The 26,260-nt window shown below is 37.2% G+C and overlaps 2 protein-coding genes across 5 annotated transcripts in view; one reads left to right on the top strand and one right to left on the bottom strand.

Moving 5' to 3' along the window:
- LOC131033816 (uncharacterized) overlaps positions 1-7,945 on the top strand; it is a 98,683-nt gene extending 90,738 nt beyond the window's left edge. For 2 of the 4 annotated variants that reach the window (XM_059218497.1, XM_057965103.2), the window contains exons 7-8: positions 7,309-7,350; positions 7,620-7,945. In XM_059218497.1, coding sequence (XP_059074480.1) covers positions 7,309-7,350; positions 7,620-7,705 — 128 coding nt within the window. In that variant the 3' untranslated portion in view covers positions 7,706-7,945. The remainder of the gene's footprint in view (positions 1-7,308; positions 7,351-7,619) is intronic. The other 2 variants (XM_059218498.1, XM_057965104.2) reach the window with 1 other exon arrangement.
- A 10,249-nt stretch (positions 7,946-18,194) lies between these two features.
- On the bottom strand, positions 18,195-20,696 carry LOC131033777 (pentatricopeptide repeat-containing protein At3g12770). Its single transcript, XM_057965067.2, has one exon. It carries the CDS (start codon positions 20,499-20,501, stop codon positions 18,240-18,242), a length of 2,262 nt encoding a protein of 753 aa, XP_057821050.2. The 5' UTR covers positions 20,502-20,696; the 3' UTR covers positions 18,195-18,239.
- Positions 20,697-26,260: the final 5,564 nt, after the last annotated feature.

Below are 26,260 nucleotides of genomic sequence, written 5' to 3' on the forward strand. Positions count from 1 at the left end.
CTTTCATACCATGCATGAGGTGCTTGCTTAAGGTCGTAGAATGCCTTCTTCAATCTGCATACATGAGACTCCTTCCAATGAATCACAAAACCATCTGGTTGCTCAATGTACTCTTCTTCAATCACACCATTAAGAAATGCAGTCTTTACGTCCATTTGATGTAGCTTCCAACCTTTGGTTGATGCAATAGCAAAAATAGTCCTGATGGATGTATATCGAGCAACGGGAGCAAATGTCTCATAATCTATTCCCTCCTAAGAGAATCCTCTTGCCACAAATCTTGCTTTGTACTTCTCAATGCTTCCATCAGCTGCATGCTTGATCTTGAAAAGCCATTTGGAAGATGCTATTGATTTTCCTTCAAGTCTTGGTACAACATCCCAAACATCATTCTTGATGATAGACTGATACTCTTCTGTCATAGCATCTCTCCACACCTGCTGATTGGATGCTTCCTCAAAACTAGAAGGCTTAGACTTAATGATGTGACACATTAATGCCACGTATCCTGGAAACTTCTGTGGTCTCTTACTTTCTCTAAAGGTGCCACAAGGAGCTACATATTTTTCTCCTTCTTGCATAATTTGTCTAGCCCATAGAGGTCTCTTTCGACCTATAGCGATATTACTTGGTCCATCAATTGGTTCTATTGGATCAACTAGATCCATAGTCTCTTCTAGTTCAGTAGACTCCCTCCGAGTCTCAAAAGAATAATCGAGAGAAATGTCCATATTCAGAGGTGTCTCTTGTTCTTCGCTGTCTATCTCCGTGTAAGATCCTTTTGATCTTTTGAAGGTTACTTCCTCTTCGAAAGATACACCCTTGCTGATCTCAATCTGTTTCTGCCTTGGAATGTAGATTATGTAGGCCTTTGAAGACTCACTATAAGCCACAAATATTCCTTTCTTGCCTAAAGGTTCTAGTTTAGGTCTTTTGTCTTTAGGAACATGAATATAAATAGGACAGCCAAAAATTCTTAAATGACTGATTTCGGGTTTCACTCCTGTCAAATCCTCTTCAGGAGTCATGTTTTCCAATATTTGATGAGGACTTTGGTTTTGAACATACACTGCAGTTCTGGAAGCTTCTGCCCAAAGAAAGGTTTGTAGATCTTGATCATGGATCATAGCTTTCGCTGCTCCAACTATGGATCTATTCTTTCTTTCTGCAACTCCATTTTGTTGAGGGTTGTACAGAACACATAACTCCCTCTTGATTCCTGCCTCAATGCAGAATTTGTGGAAACCTCCAGAAGAGCATTCTCCTCCATTATCAGATCTCAGAACCTTGATTCTTTTCCTAGACATATTTTCAACTTGAGCTTTGAATTCTTTGATACTATCAAGTACTTCTTCAGATTCCTTAGATTTCAAGAAATAAATCCAACACTTTCGAGAATAGTCATCAATGAAAATCACATAATACAAAAATCCACTCAATGATGCCACAAACATTGGACCACATAAATTAGAATGAACAAGATTTAAAATTCCTTTTGATCTACTTTAACTACTGTGAAAAGGACCCTTAATATTCTTACCCAATGCACATCCTTTGCAAATGCCATTATGCTCTTGACTGAGTTTTGGTAAACCAGTAACTATCTTTTCCATAGATGGAAGAGCTCTGAAGTGTAGGTGAGCAAGTCTCCTATGCCATAGCTCACTTGAACTGGTAGAGTTATGTAATAATGCTTGAATAGGATGAATAGAAAGTCTGTATAGACTCTCTTGATGAACACCGATCACACGGGCTGTTTTTATGCTAGAGTTCTTTGGCCAAGCAAGAACTTTCCCTTCAGAAAATGCAACTTGGTACCCTTTGTCCTCTAGTGCTGAAATTGAGACAAGGTTTCTTTTAATCCCTGGAACAAATAGGACATCACTTAAATGAAGAGGGATGCCAAAATCTAGATCAAGAGACTTGGTCCCAGCACCTTTCATTGAATAACAAGCATCATCTTCGATTATCACTTGTAAGTTGGTTTCTCTTTCTACCTAGTCAGAAAGATGCTCTTGATATCCTGTAATGTGTCGTGAAGCACCACTACCAATCAACCAAGTGTTACTGTCAGTTGGAACTGTGCTTGAAAGCGCTGAGATGAATAGAAAACCCCTAGATTTCTTTTCATCAACATCCGCAATAGATGCATGTTGTTTTGGTCTTGTTATATACAATCTCGAGCATAGTGACCATACTTGTCACATCTGTAACATTGAATGTTAGAGAGGTCCTTCTTCTTCTTTGGTTCAGGGGCTGAATCTGTTTTTCTATCTCAATTCCTCTTGAAATTTCCTTTTCTCCTTTCTTTTCCTTTCCTTCTAGATGTTACAGCAGCAAGAACATGATTTTCTTCGCTATGAGGATTTCGTCCATTTCCTCTTGTTGCCAACTTGAATTCCTCTTGAATGCAATCAACTCTAAGGCGATCAAACTTAGGTAATTTAGCTCTTCCACTAATGCCTTGGATAAAGGGCTCCCAAGATTGAGGAAGACCATTCAAAGCCAATATAACTAGGTCTCTATCTTCAACTTTATCTCCAATGGCATATAGCTGATCCTTCAACTCAATAATCTTCATGAAGAAGGAGATGACTGAATCTCCTTTAGCCATTTTTATATGGAGCTGTTGTCTTCATGCAAGAGCTCTGCTGGTGTTGTTGATCTCATACAAGCCTTGAAGAGTCTCGAACATGACTTTGGCTGTCTTCATCTTGGATATAATTGGCACAAGATGGTCTTTTACAGAATCTATCAAGATCTTCCTAGCTTTAATGTCATTTTTCTTCCATTGAGTTTTCTCAGCCTCATCAGATGGCTCAAGCACATCTTTCTCCACGAAGTCTAGGTGATCATTTTCTTCCAGTGCAATAAGAATTCTGAATTTCCAAGAGGTGAAGTTCGATGCACCATCAAGCCTATCTTCAACCTTGAGTCCGTTCACCATCATTGATTCTGAGATAGACTTAATTCGATTAGATGACTTTTGCTGCTTGAACGAGTCTGATCAGGCTTAAACCTGGCTTTGATACCATGTAAAATTAAGATCAGAATTAAGGTAAACAGCACTATAAACAATTTTTATAGCAGGTATTCTTCACACAGAAGTCCCACTGTGTATGCTGGGATTTTATTTAATTTTTTGTATTTCTTTTTGGGCGCACATAACAGAATTTTCCACGCACCTTACTCCCCAATTTTCATGAGACAAAGGTTCCTTATACCTGAAAAAGATAGATGGACAGACACGACTCTAAACTGGAACACACTACTTGCAAAGGGTTGCGATAGTTAATAACTAATCGTAATTAACGCCGAATACCAATCTTAATCAAAACGATATATTAGTATTACTAACAATTTCTCAGCGATATTTAAATCAGAAGTGAACTCAGCAATTAATTAAATGAAGATGCTAAACATGTAACAGCAGTAGTATATAAGTAAAATTGCTTATTGTTAGATGACACGGCATACAGGTGGAAAGAGAACTCCTGCTGCTATAACATTAACAAATCAAGCAAGGAATAAATAAATCATAAATTGGCAATGAAGGAAACCAATTTGAAAATAAATTGTTATTTTCAAAGGAACCACTGAAGGGTGGTGACTCCTTCAAGGAATGAATATAAAGGTCAAATCATTTCTTTGAGAGAATCATTTAATAAATCATCAATTCATAAAGGAAACAAGCATTCAATCAATCAATTAGGAATAGAACATCATGTGACATTGCAAGTATATATATATATATATAAATGGAGATCATTCCAAGCAAACATCAATACATCATCACTCGTCAATTCATCCATCAAGCAAACAAATAAAATCAGCAATTCATTCTAACAAAATAAACTGGCAAGCAACAAAATCAGCTATATAAATAATCAGAAATCCCCTCAAGAATCAATCTGAAAAATCATTACTCACCAATACATAAAATCATCAAATCAAAGGAAATCTTTCAAATATCAATCAATTCAACATCAATTAACAATCATCTATGAGCAATTAAAACAAATCAGAAATACAGAAATATTTTCAGCATTACATATAACTTCAGAAATTCATTCAAGAATCATTCATAAAAGCATTCGAATATTATTCAAGGGATTGATTGTCAATTCATCAAGAAATATTAATCAGAAATAGTCTAGCAATTACATCAAGTTATCAGTTTTGAATTCTAGGTAGTATTTGCAAGGACGGGATCTAGGCTCACAGGTGGGCTAAGGTTTGGAGGGATGGGGTCTTTTCCTACCTTTGACATGCTAGGGATGGAGTCCTTGAATTCAGCTGATTTGCAAACTATTTGGAGAATTCATGATTTGATCAAATTTGGGTAATATATATATATATATATATATATATTGTTTTAAAGAATATCCCAAAAGGGGACATTACAAAGTAAGAATATGTTTCAACCTAACTCCTGATTTTGTCTTCTGGTTCATTTGGAAAGAGCAAAATGATAGAATATTTGAATACTTCATACAGCACTGTGGAACAAAAGTGGGCAATGTATCCTACCAAATGAATTCCATAGTACTCAGTAGGCAAATCCACAAATTCTCCATATCCGATTCAAAGATCTATGGAAGTCTCGAATATAGAGGTTCTCTGTCAACTACCATCTCAACTTCTTTACCACCAACACACTAGCCATGGTTTCTTCCTTTGATTCAATGGATGAAACTAAACTTTGAGGGAGTCTTCAACAATAATTGAGACAAAGCTGGTATAGGAGGAATCATTCAAAGTCCTGATGGAGCCTTTGTTCTGTCCTGTAACTGATATCCAGGAGTTCGATCCAATAAATGAGCTATCTTCATGCATATGAACAAGTTATCTTCCCATAACCAAGGTTTCTTGGAAGCCTAACAACCAAAAGGAAAGATTGTTCTCCATAATGAATATGCCAATCAATATGATTTGAATCCAAACCTACCAATAAAAAAATAGTTAAACAGTCATGCAACCTCCCAGTGCGATCCTCTCAAACTCCCAACCAAATGTAAGCACTCAGTCTGTTTATGTTCAATAGCCAAGCTCAATGCATGCCAATCAAGTTAGAAGGCTTTACTTGCAGTCGATATTGCATTTGTTTTCTAGGGTGGTCCACCATTTACTCACAGTGAACTTGATCTTCAGATCTTTGATGAGTGAGACTTGTAGGTTATGTCACCAAATAGTGTCCAGTGCTTTTTCTTATAATGTGGGAAGAAAGTAGGCTTTTATTGAAGAACTTATCTTCAAGTTTACCTGTTTTATTTTGATAAGGGCCAAGATGGTGAGGTGTGGGGTATTTACACCTAGCATATAAGTGACTTGACTTTGGGTGACATATGGATTGTGAGAATTTTGTGACTTGAAAGATGTAATGGAAGAATATTTTTTTGAATGAAGGGGAAAAATTCATTAATTTATTTTGTAGTGTTTGAACTTGTGGACCAAGAACTTTGAGTTCAATGTTAGTGAATGTTCAAATTTCTGTGGAGATTTTATCCTTAACGTGCCATTTCAGTGGAGGAAACCCTTTTAGCCAGCCTGTATGCTATTCCTTCCAACAATGCATGGTTTGTGAGTCTTATTCTTTTGAATAACCCTGTGGCAGGCGATTTCTCTCACAGATTATATGATATCATTCTGTCTCTCAGTTGACCTTGTATGTTATGTGTGTAATATGCTTTCAAGTCAAACTTCTGAGAATCAATTTTTTCAAGTATAAAATATGATCTCATGGCTAAGTAAAACATGATGCTATCCTTGAAAAAATTCTGGGCTTGGAGGTTCCTGTAGATGATTGAAGATTTGTTTACAAAAGACCAGTTAGTGCTGTGGAAATATGGCTGCTTTCACTTTTGTTTCCAAGCCTAGGACACCATCAGCATTTCTGGGCTTAGTCTAATACAGATAGTCAACATGGACTACTGCACCATCAAGAAGGAAACTGTGGGATTGCTGCTTGTGTCTTGTCATTATCTGCTGATATGATTTTCTCCACGTTATGCTCCACTGAGGGGTCCAACCTTGACAGGGTTTCCCATAGTTGTATTACTATTTACTATTTGGTTCTTGTTGTTCAGTGTTTAATTGCTTTAGGTTTTCCTCATGTCTACTCCTTGATACTTTATATTCATTTATTTTTAAGTTTTAACAACCAAAGATCTTTTTACTCTTAACTCTTCTGCATTAGAACTGGATTTACTTTTCAAGTCCCATTGACCTTCTTTGATGATCTGGAATTAATATAATTTCTTTCTGCTATGTGTCTCAGCGTCTGGCCAGAATCTTGCTAGTTATATTTTGGTGGCCACAAGCTTAAAAAACATCCTTATATTCTTTGTATTCAGTGTAATTCAATATATTTAGATCTGATCTGGTCACAAGATAGAAGAATATAAGCCACAAGCCAGGGATAATTTTCCTCTTATGGAAAAGAGATCAAACCAAAAGATCAAACAAAACTATCCAAACCAAGGCAAGGGCAAACACGCCCTTGCCAGGTCTAGTATCACTTGTCACAGACATGTCAGTTTCATACATAGTGGATAGGAGAATATTTACAAAATAAATAGAATAGAATAATTTATTGCGTAGGTTTGGATGTCAACCCCACAAGGAAACCATTGATAGCTAACTTGGTATTATATGAGTTCACTCCATATTTTTGTCTTTGGCAAAGGTACAAGACCCTCTCATACCGAAATAATTTATTCCTCATCTAATGAAGGTTTTCTTCTGCTTATTAAAGACGGTCGTGTCAATTGCCTGATCACCAAAATTAAATTGAGTGTCCAGTGTGTTCAAATATAACATTATCGGTTAAGAAATTTTTCATCATAAGGTTTGCCTGAAGGAATAGTGGTGATGGTTAAGTGCACCACAAGATGTAATTTTATTAATTTTCTTTCTGCAGAATAGTGTGTCTGCAGAAAGGAGTGAATTTTATTGCTGAGCTAATATGTTGATTGTCTAAGTTTCCTTCTTCCAAATCCAAACTTTTGATTCATCTTTTTATTTGGGTAAGTTAAATGTATTGATCATGACATTAAAATCTAAGAGATTTTAGCTTTTAAAACAAACATATCAACAATGAGAGGATGTCATGGATTCGTAAAATTATGGCATGCATCCCAATATGTTGAGCCTTAATTATTTGCTTTGAAATCATCATACGTCCTCCGATATATTGGGTTTGAGAATCATCTTAAAAACCCTTCACTTGATGCTACTTACTGAAGCTTTGAGTTGTACAGTTTATGCAAATTTAGAACTTTTGTTAACAATCAACTTAACTTCATGCAGATCATAGAAGAACCTTGGATGAATTTTTTGAGTCTATTAAAGGTATAGATTCTCTTGCCTTTCTACAATTGATGTATAATGCATGAGTTTTTTGTTTTTTTTGCCATGAGTAATGTAGACTGTATTCCCAGATTTAATAGTCCAATCAGGACAGTATTTTTTGACTGATGAGTCAAGAAACAGATGAGATGTAAAAAACAATTAAATTGACATCAAGGAAGAGAATTTACAGGATTTTGTCCTTTTTTTTAATTCTGATTATTGTACCATCTTTCAATTCAAAATTTCTTATGTTCACAATGTACTTGCAGGAAAAATTCAAACTGATATTGGCAAGGCTTGGGTTGCTGAGATACTTGCGAGGAGGAATGAAAGACTAAATTTTGCGGGGAAATAATTACATTGCTTACTGGAAATTGAATGTTTTCCTGTCTATTTTATTTCAAATGATTGCCTATTTTCAGAGCCTTAAATTGCTATGGAACTTTGAAGAGCTTACTGTAAATAGGCATTCGTGGTATTTATCATTCAATGTTAACATATCTGGATAAAGGTTGCAAATAGTGTAAAGATGAGAACTCTTATAGTAAAAAATCAAATATAAAAGTGTTTCCATATATCTAATCATTTTCTGACATTTCATACCTGTCATTAGTTGTAGTTCTTAAAAAATGTAGCGGCTAAGGCATTTTAACCCCTAAGTTACTGTGATATGTTTGGCCAGTGTTGGTTTAAGGCCTGGTCTTATGTTTGTTCCAGCTTTATATTTACTAGTCCATCTTTGCGACTTTGTTTAAGGTTATGGGGAAAAATGCTTTTATCCTTATAAAAGAAGTTACTGCAATATGTATATTGTTCCTATTTCATTGTTGTAGACTGGAAATAGTGGCAAGATATTTTATTGGGGGCGTTATGATTTGGACTTTTCTTAATCACATTTTACATCGGTGAAATCCCTGAAGGAGTATATGAGATACAAAACCTAGGGGAAGGCTTTCATAAAAAAATGTGATAGACGAGCTGCTACGGAAACTGCTAGTCATTTACAGAATTTACATTACGAAGGTAGAAATGGATTGGAATTATATTACGATCCACGAGTGACCAAAATAAAAGGTGGAGTGGGAATGAAGTGGTTAAAATAAAATTGTCAAATATTCAATTATTTTATTTGTTGGGGATATTTCACACAATGATGTGGGAATGTGTACGTTAAAAGATTTGAAAATAAATATAGTAAATGGTAATCATTTTTTCCTTTGGTGGAAAGCATATATGGTTGTTTAAAAAAAATAAAAAATCATTTAGCATTAACTATGCCTTTGTATGGTTGTTTGGAAGTATTCAAGTTGAATGGATTGAAATGATGGTTAGAAGCTTCCTATGGTTGGATGGTAATGACAATAAAAGAGACACGATTAATCGGACATGGCATTACATTTCAAGGTGCATTTGAGTTTTAAATATTTAAAGATTCAATTCTTAAAACTATAAGGTTGTTTAGAATCTTGGAAACTTTGAGAAGTAATATTAACCTAGTTTCTACAAATAAAAGTTTGGAAAGATAAAAATCAAATGATATGTTTTTTTAAATTCTATTCAACTTATTAGCTCACCAATTTTATGTAAAATGATATTAAAAGACAAAAAAAATATCTATTAAACTTACATGACAAAACATAACAAAAGTATTATTCTTATTTCTTGCCTAACATCAGCCCCCCAAAAAGTAGTCATCTTCCAGATGACTAAAACAAAATGGGAGCTAATCTAATCTAGAAAACCAGTGCTGAGAGGGATGAGAAGGCGTCCCTGGCAGAACTGAAGATTGGGAAGTGCCCGCGCAACTGCTAGAGGTACCAACTTTCGTTCTCTTCTCATTTTAACCATGTGGGCAGTTTCAACCACTTTATCACAAACTTTTTGAAGTTCCTCGTGTCCTCGCAATTGCTCCTCCCGTCGTGCTAGGTTAGCCTCCAACTCCCCTACCTTGGGCGCCAGCTCAGCCTTCTGCTTTCCGTTGACATCCAACTCCTGAATATGGTTGGCCACCGTCTCCTCCAACGATGTCACTAGTGAATGCTCATGGGCTAGTTGCTCCTGGCTCTTTTGAATATGATGAGCCAGTGTCCTTGCTGCTTCTGCCTCACATACTACCTGGTCTCATTGTGCAGTGAGTGCTTCCACCCTGACTACTGTCATTCTATTGTATTTAAGTCTCGAAATGCAAGCTCCATCCCCCCTAGGAATCCACAAATGCCATGCCCATCATTTACCACGAGGGTGGTCGTCCATGTGTCCAACATCTCTTGCGTTTTAGACTTCGGCCATCCCTTAGCTGTTAAGCATCAGAAGAACTCAGCTTCACACCCTTCCTTAATGAATGATAGGAGTCGCTCTGCCACCTTGGCAAGACGAAGATCATGCTCCACATCAATGTCTTTCACTAGATGGCCCACATCGCCCAGAAACTTGGCCATCCCCTCCAGTTGAGCCACACATTGTTGCATAGTGCCGAAAGGATCCTCCGAGTTGGGTCTAGGTAACCGTAGCACCAATTCCTCTGTCTCGGGAGAGGAAGGTTCCTCCCCACCTACATGCTCACCAACCTATTGTGGCTCGTGGTGTAGCTGCAATGCCCTTCCCAAGTTTTGTCTGCCAGATGGAATTTCCATCCCACCATGGGGCTCCATATCACTAGACGAAAGTTCAACTCTGCCATGTCTACCAAGATCACCAACTCTGCCATGCCCGCTAGGTGATGGTAGCTCTGGAATGTTCTCCACCCGAACACCCAATGTGTCCAGTAGCCATGAATCAATTGTTTCTTCCTGCCCCAAGGTGGCTCCTGTCCTAGGTGTTGTCCTAGATGGCGACAATGCCTCTACGTCAACTACATCCACAATGACTCGTTTTGGAACATTATGCATCCCCTCTTCCCTTGACAGTGACATCTCCTCCATCTGACAAACAGGGCGCTCATGACTGCCAGGAGTTTCCTTACTTCCATCGATGGGTGGAGCAATGTCGGAGCAACGTTGAGCATCGTCTCAAGAACTGCCTGAGAAACTTTGTTTTCCCCTACTCCTTCCGCCATCTATGTCTCACCGACCACTTCCAACAACTTTCCTGCCAGACGTACACTTCCCTCCGCCAAACGGTTGGAGCAATTGTTTCCTTGCCCGTACAAATGCCTCCAATTGTCACCGTATGAGATCTCCTCAGCTGCCAATTCTATACGGATTCCTCCAAAGTTACCCTCCAACTTCGTATGGATTTCTGGCAATTCAGTACGGATCTCTTCAAACTTCTCTGCCAACTTTGTACAAACATCTCCAAACTTCGTACGAATTTCGTCACTGCTCGTACGGATGTCTTCACTTCGTACGAATTTCTTCGGCCACTATATGGATTTCTGTTGCTTTCGTATGGACTACCTCTTCTTCAATACAAATTTCTATCTGACAATTTCGTACGGATCCTTGACACTGATTTCGTACGGATCCGTATGACAACTCCTTGTTTGCTATTTGCTTCCTTCGTACAGAGACTGTGCCCTCCCTATGTTTTGCTTCTGTATGGATTTGTATGATGCCTCCTGTCCAGTGTCTCTCACCTCCCATACGAAACCGTACGACAACTTTACCTCGCATGTGTTGGGCTTCCACCATACAGATTCCTACAACTTTCCAATGTCCTCTTTCCGTACTGATTCGTACAATATTCTCCTTTCTGCCAGGCACTCCCTTCGATGGTACAAATTTTCTCTTTCTACTAGGCAATCCCTTTGACTGTATCGATCAGTTTTGGCGAAGCAATCTGCCAGGTAACCCGCAAAGCAATCCGCCAGGCAACCCCAAGCAATTCACCAAGCAATCCGCTAAGAAATCCCTTTGATTCTCTCTCTACGAAAATTTTTCCTTCGACTAGAGAATCCCTTCAAACCTGTCCCAACGAGATTTTTCCTTCGACCAACTTGTTTGAGTGATGATTGTACGAAAAACTCTATTGTGGTGTTTGGCAACTGATGTTTCCATACAGAATTTCCCCCTGGCAGTTTGGTGTTTGTACGATGACTGCTTGGTGGATGTTGTTTCCATACGAAATATCCCCTTGGCAGTTTGGTGTGATGATGTTTGGGCTCTGGTGTACGTAATATCTTCTGTTCATACAATGATGGTGTGGTTGTTGTCTTGGTTGCTGGCGTACATAATATTCCCCATGTACGGATTTTGGTCTCCTATCCTCGTGTCTCCTTCCATATGGATTCCTTCATATGGTTTGAGTGTTATTCCCTTCGCAAGGCTTCCTTTGATTCTCGCATCATATGGTTCCACTATATGATGCCTTTGTACAGATTTGTGGTATGGATTCCTTCGATCCTTTCCTCATTCCTACAACCACCTTCTAGAGTTTTTGGCATCCAACTTGTCTTCTCCTTCTCATACGGCCTAACCCCATACAATTCCCTCAAGCCTGTTCCTGTACATAATGTTCAGACTTGGCTTGTTTACAAACTTTGCACTTCCTTAATTTCGTTAATCTATAGCATGTTACAGTCGGGGTGGAAGACTTTGTAATCCCCCATCTGCCAATGAAATAATCCATTCAAAGAACTCCTCTCCTCTTTAGAGCAATCTTCCAATTCAAGCACCCCTTTGTCATTGGTTTCTGTCTTCCCCTTTTCGTCCTTTGAACCCCATTCATAATCATGAGAGTCATCTGAGTGAGTCAAATGATGCCAATTTCTTGCTCACTACTTGGTTCCTCAAGTCAATCACATATTTACAACCTTCACTCTCAATGGAGAGTATTATTTTTCTAGTTATGATTTGCCTTAGCCATGATCAACCAACCTCTCCCAAGGAGAGCGTCGTAGGCCTTTTTCTCTAGTGGGATGATGACAAAGTCGAGGAAAACATGTTGGGTGCCAACAACAACTTTTGGTACCATCAGTGTTCCCAAGGGCTTGATACCATGTTGGTCGGCACCCACAAGGTGTAATGTTGGTGGCCAGAGAGTTGGTTTGCCCAGACCCCTCCATGTCTCCTCCGACAATACGTTCACTCCGAGCCGCCGTCGATGATGATGGTTGTCAGTTTCTGATCCATTATCTCCATTTCTACTACGACTAGCTTTCGACCAATACTCACGTTGAGCAGCATGGGGTCCATGGTACATGTACCAGCTACCGACATGGTGTCCATGGCAGACGTGCCAAGTGATTATGTTGTCGGCTGGTGGTGTTCCTGTCGATGGTGTTGTCGTCGACTACATTTGTGAGAGCCATTTTCAATTGTGGCATCATTTGCAAAAGGTTAGATACCCGTACTGGTACAATGCCTTGCAACATTTGTTTGATTTAGTTTTTTCGGACTCTGACCGAAGTGGGGTACTGGTGGTGTTGTGTGAGGCCCTTCGTTCTTCCACCATCACCCGTTCAACATCGATCTTTGCTTCCCAGATTCTTTCCTTCTCTGCACGAGGATTGGGGTACCTCCTCGTCAGGCTATTTCACGTCTAGCATATTTACCCCTTTCTGCTTTGGGTAGTTAGTGTCCTCATGGTTCCCAGGGCCGCACCACTTGCACAACAAACTTTCGTTATTGTTCCCGCTTTGACACTCACGAGCGAAGTGGCCCTACTCATTACATTTGCGGTATTGGATCATGGGTCGCCCTTTTGCATCGTACTAGATTTTACTTTTTGCCGAGGTATTCTGATTATGTGCCATTGTTCTCGTCTGGAAGGTACCCTGTGCTTGGAAAGTATTGTGTGCAACCTGGAAGGTATTGTGTGTGTTCAACCAGATTGGACAGTTTTGCTCTACGTGTTTCAGTATTGCACCCTCGACCACACACAAGCTCTCTATGCATCCACCTTCTGCGTCTTCCACGCCTTAGTCACCCTCGCTCCTATAGTCCCTCCTTCCTGGGGTCTTTGGCTTTGACCCTCCTATTTTTTACTGCTCCGCGAGAGACAAGTTCCCAATTCTATACAGATTGGTTGCAAACATTTCAGCAACCTCCCCCTCAAGGTCTCGTACTACCTCTTTGTCACGTTCGGAGTGTTTCGACGGGCTATTTTGAGACTCAGTTTTGTAGTCTTCACTTGACATGGAATGTGTGGCCTAGTCGGTGAGATCCTCCTCCACTACGTGTGAGATCCTCCTCTGCTACATCTAGAAGTGGTAAGTCCCTCCAACCTCCCCCTCAAGGTCTCATACTACCTCTTTGTCACGTTCGGAGTGATCTGACGGGCTATTTTGAGACTCGGTTCCGTAGTCTTCATTTGACACAAAATGTGTGGCCTAGTCGGCGAGATCCTCCTCCGCTATGTCTGGAAGTGGTAGGTCCCTCGCAACCTCTACCACCTGGTTCCACGTACACGGTTTTTGCCTCTCCCGACTACAACTTCGATTCACACTTCGACTCTTACTCCGCCTTTTCGGACTTGCTGAGCCTTCAACAATCTCCCTTAGTTGTCGTCTTCGTTCACTTTGTTCTCTGATACGTAAGGATCTCCATAACGATCCTTCCCCTACCTCTCAGGTGGTACTAGCACACCGTCGGTTTTTATTTGGCCGTAGGGGCATTAATTGCCAAGGGTACGGTGTATGCTCGTATCCCTCTCTTCCTCTTCCCCATGGTTCTGCTCTTCGTACCTCTACAGTATTTGTTGTTGACAATGTTCGCCATCAGTTTCCTCCCTATGGTCTTGGAGTTTAATTAGGTTTCGTGACAATAGTCTCGAAAGACTCCTAAGAAGATCAAATACATTCAGGTTGATTGTGAGTTTGCCACGTACCGTGTTGCTCTCTCCCGAGCTTCCCTTTGTTCGTACTGGATGACTGAAACCTCCCACAAGTCCACCAAATCCTTGGTCAATTATTGTTTACTGCCTACCGCCATATTGATCTCCGGAATTCGAATCGGCAATGGTGCCAAAATGTTTGCTTCCTATGGTGTCACTTTGAATTATAGGCAACATAGTGGAATTACACAAATATCATATATAAAGTCATTCACAAAACATACAACATTCACATAGGCTAGAATGATATATCTTTTATTTCATCAGCAAAATGGATGTACAATCAATACTACTATCGGGATTCCTTACAACAATATATATATTACTTGGTAGTTGGCGCCATAATGATATATCTTTTATTTCATCAGCAAAATGGATGTACAATCAATACTACTGTCTGGGTTCCTTACAACAATATATATACTACTTGGCAGTTGGCGGAGGTACCAACCGCCGCAACTACCAACTACCCCTATGGAAACCCCTCATGGCCAGTTAATTACATGACAAAACATAACAAAAAGTATTATTCTTATTTCTCGCCTAACATTAGCTCACCAGTTTTTTGTAACATATGGAGGGCTGTGGGGGTCTATGAGACACATCAATTGAACATGATGCTTTTAAAAAAATAAACACAATTTTTTTTAGTTTTAAATCTCTAGAAAAGTCTTGTATGGAATAATAACTTCTCATTAAGATGAAGATATCCAACCAAATTGTAAGTTTTAAAAAAAGAAAATTTGTGGTGATCTCTTATGAGAAAGATTAAATATTTCAACTTCTCAAACTTTTTCACTGCTTGTCAAAGTATTATATGGGCGAAAATCTCCTATTATGATGTTGAATAGTGAGATATTGGGTAACAAAAAAATAAAGGATGGATCTCGACTTACCAAGGTGCCAAAAAAAATAAATCTAGTCAATATATTTTAATAGCCAAGAGGTAGTCGATTCCTTAGACAAATTGTGGGACCTGAAATTATTCGAAATAGGTTCGTAGTGAATTTTTAGCCATATCTGATTGTCTTGGTCAGAATCTTAAAAACAACCAAATCTGTGTTTTAAGTGCTTGTTCTTTTAAAATAAAATTACATTTTTTAATTGAAGCAAAGCAAATAAAGATACATAAAAAAGAGCAGCAAATAGGCTGCCAGAAAGAAGAAGAAATACAGTTAACAGCCAGTCCAAAGTATCACATTACAACAGCACAGCAAATTTAAACTTAAAACTAAAATGTAACATTATAACAGTACAGCAGATTTAAACTTTGAACTTCAATAACATTGCATCTCTCTAGAACAGTGTATCTTTTCATGTAGTTGGAGAACTTATATGTAATAGCATCCAAATGCTTGAGGTCTTTACTTGTTCTTTAGATACCTCTGTAATTAAAAACATAAATAAACAATTTGAAATATCTTAAATATTTGTAGGTCCTAGTGTGAAAGATGTTGGTCATGTTCTTTATAAATGTCCCTTCTGAAATGTGAAGATTTTACCGTGCATCTTTGGATGTCAATTTACAAAACACATTTAGAGTATGTTAGTCATGTTTTTTAATAAATGTCCCTTCTGAAATGTGAAGAACCTACCGTGCATCTTTGAATGTCAATTTACAAAACACATTTGGAGTATGTTTTTTTAGGTGACATATGTAAGTGGATAAAAAAATTGGATTTCTCTTATCATGAAACTCTTTTTGGTTGCATTAGAGATTTTAATAAGGATGTAGGTAAGTTGTGGCTTATTTTATCAAGCGAAATCTTATTGGACATGTCGAGGGTTAGAATTAATTAACTGTTTCAGAACACAAAAAATGGGTAGCTTACGGACGACTACAGCAAATTTATCTTCTCTCCTATCGTTTTGCAGGTTATAGTAATGATGGAAATTCCTAAAGACAAATTCTACATACTTCTAGATTAAGGAACAACAATCCTATACAAAGCGTGCTGAGTGGTGCCCTGGTATGGAGAGATATGGAGGAGAACCAGAAAATGAAAGTGAAAACAATGAGTATCCTTAAAACAAGAATAGATTCATGGATATATTAACTCTGATATCCCTATTGGTATGCGGGTATGGTAAATCTGAAGCAGGGCAATCTAGTGTTAGATGCTGATGAGAATTTTAAACGCATGGTCTCTACCAATGTGGAGGAACTTCTACCATCAATTGCTGAAATTTCTGATTCTGAGAATGATGCTGTAAGATAATATATGGTTTACTTCATGAGCTGTCTCAATATCTTTGGTTAAACATTGGTACTACATTGACTGCTAATAAAAACCGAGTCATTTTTTTCGAGCCTTTTAGTTTTAACCCTGGCAAAGCTTTCCTACTGAATTGATGATATATGTACATAAGAATGAGTCTGTAGTTTACCATGCCTTAATGATTTATATATTATAGTCTGTTTAGTAAAGTATTATGCAATATAAAAATATATATATATTGAAGAAATTGCTAATACACTCGAAGCACTTAAAGATACCAATTGAAAAAACACACACACTCTCTCTCTATATATATCATAGAAATGAGACTCAGACTCAGCACAGTCTTGGTGAGGATGACTCGACTTGGGACTCAAGACTCCGCAAAAAAAATCGATGCAGACTCCACAAGTGAAGAACCCAAGAAATTTAGTGATGATTTTCAAGGATTTAAAACTTGTTTCATGCACCAATTATAAAATAAACTTTAAAGCCACAATAACATTATCAAGTAGAGGCTAACTTGATCACATACACAAGTATATACATCAATCACATAATTATAAATGCAAATTATAGTTGAAGGAAATAGCCTATTTAGATATATAAATATTGTCAAAGACTCAAATGTATACAATACCCATGGAATATGAAATCCATGACATCAAATGTTCCAAACAAATATCAAAACTATAATTGGAAGTCTATGATCCCTCCTATGAAGGCATCTATGGTAGGTCTCACTAACTAGTGGGGGTTTGGAAGTGGAAGCGCTAATGGGTTTGAGGGGTAGCAATGATAAGCTGCACAAAGTGTTAGATGTGAAAAAAACCCAACGATAGAAGGGGTGCGGAGAAACGCACCCAACGGTAGCTCCCGGAATTTTTTTAAGAAAAAAACATCAAAAAATGTATATTTTTGTCACTTTTTGAGATTTAAAAAAATAAATTGAGTCTAGACGAGTTCAGACATTAAGACTCGCCTAGTCCGCGAGTCCCGGGACTCGCCAAAACTCACCCAAGACTTGGATGAGACTTGGCAAGTCCAGAATTTGCTGAGGACTTGGATGAGCCCGAGTCCGGACGCCTAGGACTTGCCCAGGGTCACCCGGCTCAGGGACTCCGTGTTTAACCCTTTAATGAAAACAGATTTCCAAATTACATGGTGTCATCGCTGAAAAGAGCGAATATGTAAGTATGTGTCTTTGGCATTCCTGTGTTTGACAAAACATGTCTGACAAAAGTGTTGTTGTAAGTTTGGGTATTTTGATGGTAGTCACATAACCATTCCATTGGAGGGTTATCCCATTGCCGAAATGAAACTGGGTAGTTGTGATAACCCAAGGTTTGCATTCCAGAATAGAAAGCATCAACCATGGCGTCAAACAAGTTCCTGTAGATCAGATCTACATCTCTCACTAAAGGAGCTGAGTTCTTAAACAGAGTGAAATCTCAACCACAGGAGCTGTTGTTCACATAGCTTTAGTGGGGAAAGTCTGGCTTAAAAAGGAGAGTGATTCTAATCTAGGAATTGCAGAATAGGTGGCATCTGATACATCGTTGAATTTATGAAGTTAATCTTGGATGAAGATGTAATTCAGAGAAAGGGAGTCACCAATAACGTCCATGACTTCTTGGCTTACAGTATAAAATAAAATATATAACCAACTCGCAATGTAACGATTACCATGATGAATATTTAAAAAAAAAACTTTTGTCAGACGAAAGTTGGTCTCTTAAATTTTTTTTTTATACAGTGACGTTTTCTTGCATTACTGACTGATTGGACAATCACATTCTTCATGAAATCGGAGCAAGACCAAGGCCTAGGCTACCTCAATGATGAAAAGATATACATATAATGTTGCTTTTCTATTGGTTTATACTTGTGCAAATCGCATTACCAGTAATCTCTGCAAGAGCAAAACCCATCCTTGAAATGATGGAAGCGGTGTGCATCTCTCACAACTATTTCTCTTCTGACAATTTTAGAAATAAATTTAGTGGCAGTGTGGCAGTCACCACATACTCTAAGGTTTTTAGTGAGCCGAATGGGGGTCCCTGGGCTTGTATTTATGAGTACAAAGGCAATGGCTAACTTCTCACTGTGACTAGAAAGCATGTCTTCCTTCTCTTCCTCCTCCACGTCATGGAGCACAAAGTTTGTATTGGGCACGTACCCTGCCTTCTCCATCTCTTGAGCCAGACTATCCAACATAGCATATATTTCATTAGATTGAGGATGTGATTTGTCTCCTGCATAAAATGTATCAACCTTACCATGCAGCTCAACTGTGCTCCAACCTGGTGTCTTTTTCAAATTTCTTTCTTTCATCAACCTTCGCACCCTTAATACATCACCCCATCTGCCGACCTCAGCATACATGTTGGAAAGTAGCACATAGTATCCAGGATATGTAGGATCTAAACTAAATACACGCTCTGCAACACGTTCTCCCAGCTCAACATGCTTGTGAATTCGGCAGGCACCGAGCAAGGTTCCCCACACGCCAGCAACAGGTTCTACTGGCATGTTTTCTATGAACCTTTGTGCCTCATCTAGCCTCCCAGCACGACCAAGAAGGTCAACCATGCATGCATAGTGCTCCATGTTAGGTTTGATTTGATATTTTCGAATCATGCAATCAAAGCATTGGCATCCCTCATCTACAAGTCCTCCATGACTGCACGCAGACAAAATATGAATGAAAGTGATATGGTTTGGCCTCATTCCAATTCGTTGCATTTCAGAAAAAAGTTCTAGTGTCTCCTTACCACACCCGTGTACTCCATAACCGGCAATCATAGTATTCCATGAAACCACATCTCTTACAGGCATTTTATTAAATATCTTCCGTGCTAACTCTAAGCTACCACATTTAGAAAACATGCCTATGAGGGAGTTTGTCACAAAAACATCCACCTCCAATGTATTCTTATTTATGTAATCATGAATCCACTTGCCCTGTTCCAGCGCTCCCAAATGCGCACAAGCCGAGATCACGCTAGCAATGGCAACTGGATTGGGTGTAATACTTTCCTCTAGCATTTGATGAAAAAGCGTCAAGGCCTCACTTGCATGTCCATTCTGGGCATATCCAACAATCATTGCATTCCACGAAACCACGTCTCTCGTCGACATTTTGTCGAACATTTGTCGTGCAATAACCAAACTCCCACACTTGGAATACATATCTATCAGAGAATTGCCCACAAAGGGATCTAAATCAAACCCATTCCGAAGCACATAACCGTGCATGCACTTACCTTGTCGCAGATCCCCCACCTCAGCAAACGCCGGGAGGACGTTCACCATAGTACCTGAATCAGGCAAGACAGCCAGTAAGTATTCCCACCGCATTCGACAAAAGAGCATCACGGCATCATTGGCACGCTCATTTTGAGCATATGCAGCAATCATAGCATTCCAGGCTACCACGTCTCTCTGGAGCATTTTGTCAAACAATTGGCGTGCATCGTCTACACTGGAACATTTAGCATACATATCTAGCAACGCAGTCGTCACAAAAACATGAGATTCGAAGCCGCTAACAACTATTTGCCCATGAATCTTCTTGCCCTCATGCAGAGCCGATAGCACGGAACACGCCTTGAGTGCAAAGGCATAAGCAAAGTTATCTGGCCATATGCCTTCACACTGCATGCGATTATACAGTGCCAAGGTCTCCTCATAGGGTCCATTCCACGCATAACCTCTGAGAATGGCATTCCATATGAAAGCATTTCGCCTTTGCATTTTGTCAAACACTTGGCGTGCATTTTCCAGACTGCCGTGTTTTGAATACATGTGGACCAGTTTAGTACCCAAAAAGACATTTTGTGCAATCCCACAGACAATAATGTGGGCGTTTAGCTGGTTAAGTGTCCTGGTGCTGGTGCAGCCCTGGGCTACAGAAGCGTAGGTTGAAACAATGTCAGTATCGGAAACAGACTGCCACGAAAAACATGAGATGTGCTTTGGTTTCTGCTCGGTTAATGTAATGCTAGTGTTTTGGGGTTGTATTAGATAGTCTGATTCCACTGGGTTTTGTTCCAAAACTGCTTGAGAAGCTACCGAAGAAATGACTCTCGTGAAGTTTGGATGGAAACAGCGAGGGTAATTGAATAGGAGAATTCTGTATCTAGAGATATACAAAACCATTTAGTTGGCAATGTGTGGCTGGGCTCTCGGCCAAAACTTGCATTTTTCAGTTTGCAGAGCATAGCTTAATTTTGAGGTATGGTGTTCCACTGGAAGAAAGTATATCCACGTTTTGTTTCCTTTGTCGGAAAGGAGATAAAAAATTTTTTTAAGGGGATGCCATCATTGGATTTCATTGAATAAAAGTCCAAAAAAAGAAACATCCACGGAGGAAGTAGTTGTCTATTAGTAATTCTAGTCGATGGGAAAAAAAGTCAGTAATTATATTTGTGTATAAGTTGAATCAATTGTATAAATTTTATGGTATTCAAAGCGAACAATTGAAAGGGCAATAAGGAATATGTATGACCATTTTTCGATCCTTGCATGCGTAATGAATCTCACACCATTTGTTGTAATTATCAAGAAGCAAAAACAATAGCTCTAAGCACTTAAGTCGCATACAAGGACAACACCAAAAAATCTTCAAAATTCTATGTATTGTTTAGGAGCTTAGAATGCATGAAGTTGCTATAATGACTACTAGTACCCTTCCTCTAATTATTTATGTGGAGGTCAAACTTTCACCCAATTCATTGTAATGTCCAATTCTTTCATAATAATAGAAAGGACAATTACAATACATAAATATTTAAGTTAATATAGAGGAGTTGAGTTTAAATATGTAGATATCTATTTGAATTTGATAAATTTGGAATTGATTATAAAATTATTTTTTCTAAATTCTAGGGGAGATTTTTTTTGAAAGGTTTTATATTAAACTTACTTAATTATTTACTTATATGATATAGGAGTACAAGTTATAACTTAAAATATTTTTGGTGGATTCATTTAGAACCATTCAACTTCGTCAATGGATTAATTTGATTGCGATAGAAAATAAATATTTAGAGTACGAGGCAAACAAGTTTTGATGAATAAAGTTGTCTAGAGACTTAGATCAAGGATACGAAGGTAGCCTTAACCTTTTTGCGTGGCCTTAACCTCTCAATTCTCAAAATGTCGATACTTGAAGTGTTTGCCTATTGTTGTTAAAAAGGTAATAAAAAGTGGTGCTGCTAAGAAGCATAATGTAGATTATTAAATTGAAGCGTGAAAGTGTACTAATGTCTTCCTTGCACCTTGGCTAAGCTCTAAGACCAAGTTTTCTTTACCTTTCTGCATGGCCCTAACCTCTAGATTTTCAAATGCTTGTAATAAGTGTTTGCCTACCACTATTTGAAGAACAAGTGGTGGTGCTAAGAAGAATCATGTAGGTTGTTAAGCTAGAGTATGGGAGTATACTAATTTCCTCCTTGCATCTTGGTTAAGCCTCGAGATTAAGTTTTATTAGCCTTTTTACATAGTCCTAACCTAGATCTTGATTTTTTTACTACTTGTAATACATGTTTGAATATTTCTATCTAAAGTAAGGAAAGTGGTAGTGTTAAGAAGCATCATGTAGATTGTTCAACTAGAGTGTAGAAGTGTACTAACTTCCTCCTTACACCTTGGCTAAGCCTCAAGTCTAGGTTTTTATAATATATAGGCAAAAAGCATATTAAAAAACATTTGATTACAAAGTAGGTCTACCTACCTTAAAAGTCTCATGGCTCACCGACTTCATAGGGAAAAAAAAAACCCAAACAAACAAAAAATAGGAAATCAAAAAGAGAGAAGGAGATATGAATAAGAATTTGTTAAAGATTGTACATGTTCCAACTATAAAAAATAAAGTTTGCTCATATAATTCTTCTTAAAGCTATGATTCAAGCTCTCTTAATTTATAAATGTATAACTCATGTAGCTCTAATAGGCATTATCCATGATTAAAAATAAATGCTAGGATCTCCTTGCTTTAAAGAAGACATCCATCAATTCTAAATGGTTAGCTTTTTCTTTCTCTAAAGAAAAGTATTGTTGATGAACTAGACTTACAAGACTGTTTGCTACATTAGCTTTGTGTGGTAATGATTAACATTGTGACCAAGCATGGTTTATTTGAAAGAGAACTTAGAAGGACCTATAAGCTTCTTTGGATTAGCCATGAATCCATAGCCTTAAAAGACAAAAATAGAGAAAATTGAACCTACAAAGTCTAAAAAAGTAACATGCAAGTCCACCATATAACATGCACGAGTTGTCTTACAACATGTATAATGAAAAATATCATCTATCTCTAAAAGTCAACCTCACTAGTATACCTATCTTAAATCCAATAAGTCTTTCAAATCTATGTATCATGTGCAATCATGAATGACTAATATGGTTTTTGTGATACTATATGCAATCTTTAAATTTTATGTCTCATTCTCCAGTAAATCTATATGTAGAAACATACATATTATATTATATGAAGTTTATATGTTATGCCCTAGTTTAAATAGCCATTTAGTTATGAAAAACATATAATTTTCCTTCTAAACTGTGACAACTTCAACTTCCCTATGAAATATTAATGCATAAGTATATCAAAACCTAAGTTGTGCATGAGTTGACTATTGAACAAATTGTTTGTGTGTCAACAATAGTATAGGTTATAAACATTTTGTTTATCACCTCTCGTTAGGATTTAAGAGTACTTTTATGCCATTTTCTATTCCTTTTCTCTATGAAACAATAATATGATAGTCAAGTGTAGGTGAAACACCAAAGAATCAACCCTCTTTAGAGGCTCACACTAACCTACAAGCAATACATGAGCCTTAGATTGTTTCCATGCTATCAACTAAGGAGAGAATTAATGTCTTATTCTCTCCAGGGGGCAACTCAACTTTAATAACCCTTACACTATTAGTTTCCTTTTCTCCCCATATTGGCATATATGGTTGATGAATTATTTTGGCTTTTTTTTTATAGAAATATATCTTCCATTTATAAACCAAATGCTCTTCATAATCCTAAAATAACTATCTATAAGAATCTTTACCATGTGATTTATCTTATCATTATCAATTTCTTTCAAGATCTCTATAATTTATACCTTGCTAAGGATTTTCTCAGTGGTTAGATGAGGATTTTTGCAATGGCTTTAGGTTTCTAGTCTTCTTCAAGAGTCAACAATTAAGAAGATAGATAGTTTTCAAGGGTATGGGTCGACACTAATAACATGATGGCAAGAGGCTCTCAATTGAACCCTTGTATAAAGGTTAAAGAAGAAAACCACCTATTAGAATATTTTGAGGGTAAAGATGAATCATTTCATAAAATGGGTTATGCAATCCAGTCGTATCAATGGAATTTGCAAAAACACAAGAGGATAGGAAATTCAATGTCAAATTGTTGTGTTTTGAAGTTTTCGAGGAAAACCTAAGTGGCTATGTGAATGTCTGTGGAAGGGTTAAAGACATTCAAGGTGAGGAAAAATATAAATAATAAATATATTAAGGCCTTCTTAAAAGGTAAAGATAAGCTAGTTAGGTTCCTAGTTTGATATCTCAAATATTGTTTTCGTAGGTTGTGGGATGAGTTGAGCTTTGATCAAATACATAATGTTGGAGGATAGGACTAAGTGTGTCTTCTCCTTATATTTCACTTTTCTTAACCACTTTAGACATTAAATTAGTTGATTTACCCTTTTACCTTCTTATTTTTTTATATTTTTAGTGGTAGATGCCTAGTTAAATAAGGTGGAACTTCCACTCCAACAAGGCTTGATCTATTCACTACATCAATTTTATAATACCAAATAATTTCCTCTACAACCTTCTATGAAGGTTTCGATTGTTGTAACTATCTAGCTTGATGTTAGCCTCTCTTAGCCTTATTATGATAAGTTGAACTCCTTCCTTAAATATATTGCTATTTAAATACTAAAAAGGAAGGCCATAAATTTGGGGCCTAAGACAAAGGCTAGAGAATTTAAATTTGTATTGGATCCAAAGAAAAACAAGTACAAGGACAAAGATAAATGGTATGAATCCCAAGAGAACTATGTATTAGCAAATGGGAAGGTTAAAGGTGTCATGAAGATGATTCGAATATGTAAAGGGGTGTTTATGATATTAAAAAAGATATGGTAGGGATTATCTCTAGGTTGATCTAGATTGAAAGTAACTATGAAGACCTAAGGTCATCTTTAAACAAAACCATCCAACTTAGCTGGACTACCATCACAAATACACTTCAAGAAATTACATCACATTGGGTAATTTATGTTTCTTTGGTTATAATTATATAATGCAAGTTCTACACATGATGTTTCACCTAAATGTGTAGACATAAGGTTTTTTCCTAATAGTGATTATAGTGGAGATGATCATTTTGGGTAAAACATGTTCATTAACCTCTATCTCATTAGAGTTGAGTGCGAGATGAATCATGTGAATATATCCAAATCTAAATCGATGACAATTATAGAATTTGAGTAGTGTGTTAAAATTTGTAAAGTGAATGAGTCATTTGTGTGTGGTTATTTTATCTCGATGCATTACCTTTTAATTTATCTTGAAATGCATGTTCAATTTTTTATTTTTAGTGAAAGAAAACTAAAGTATGTTTAAATTATTCTTTGAAGATAATTTTTTGTGCAAAGGGTAAAATAGGACTTTGGAAACTTATATTCATTTATGTAGTGGTTTTTGGAAGATATTAAATATAGGTTCAACATTATTATATATCCTTATTGAATTAATTGCAATGTGTTATATTTATATTAATATTATGCAAAGGTAACTACTAGATATTGAAATTATATATATATATATATATATATATATATATAATTATTTCAAAAATTCATTTAAAAAAAATGCGACTAGTTTAGAAGGAAAAGAGAAGAATTGTTTTCCCACTTGTTATTTTGGGCTTTAGCAACCTTCTTTGTCCTTCTTTGAAAGAAAACTCATACAATTATGTTTAGAATTAGAATTTGCTTGGGAGTGGATTGGCTTGGGAATTAGATTGCTTGTGAGTGATAAAGCTTGTTAAAGGTTTGTACTTAAGGAAAACTCTCTTCACCATTGATTTAAAAGTTGAATTTAAAAGGTATTCTTTTATGATTTTATGCACTAAAATGGATGTTTGTTCATTTGATGTTCCCACAATGGGTGGAGAAACATGGCTTCATCTTCTGTGAATTATTTCAATGAATTTTCACATACATTCATTGATGCGTTATTTTTTATTTTAAAAAGTATAAAATAGAGCCAAATTTGTGGCATTTTTTCTCAAAAATTTATTGTGAGTTGAAAAGAATGATGTTGCACATTTTGTACATTAAAGGGTATTATTTCAAATTTGGTAATTTTGAGCATTTAAAAAAATTAATTTAGAAGGTTTTTGGTGATGTCATCAATGGTGGATTTGGATACCTTTATAGTTTTTCCAACTCAAAAAAATGGAATTAAAACCTCATCTGAATGTTTTATTTATGGAGTTAAAAGTCTCCTATAACTATTATTTTGTATTGTTGGTCAATGTGTCATGTCTTTTGTACAAATTTATGTTCCATGCCAAAATTATATTTTGGACCATTGGCCACTTGGGACTAAGGTCTAGAGTTGAACAAGAATGGCCCCCCATCACTTGCTTGAGTTTAGAGGGAACTTGTGGATAGATCTGAGTGAGAATTAACTAAGTAGAAATAAAAATGAATTGGGGATAAATCAAACATGCACTTTAACAAGATCGCTACACCAGGATTTGTATTCCTTACAAGGATTTGGACTTGTTTGTAAAGGGTATGTCACAACTCCTTAAAATTGATGAATATCACTGAGTTACCTCATTGAGGTGTGCTTTCTACTCAACACTCTACATGGACATTGTGTAATTGTATT

Source organism: Cryptomeria japonica, chromosome 3, assembly GCF_030272615.1.
Source record: "Cryptomeria japonica chromosome 3, Sugi_1.0, whole genome shotgun sequence".
Taxonomy (NCBI): domain Eukaryota; kingdom Viridiplantae; phylum Streptophyta; class Pinopsida; order Cupressales; family Cupressaceae; genus Cryptomeria; species Cryptomeria japonica.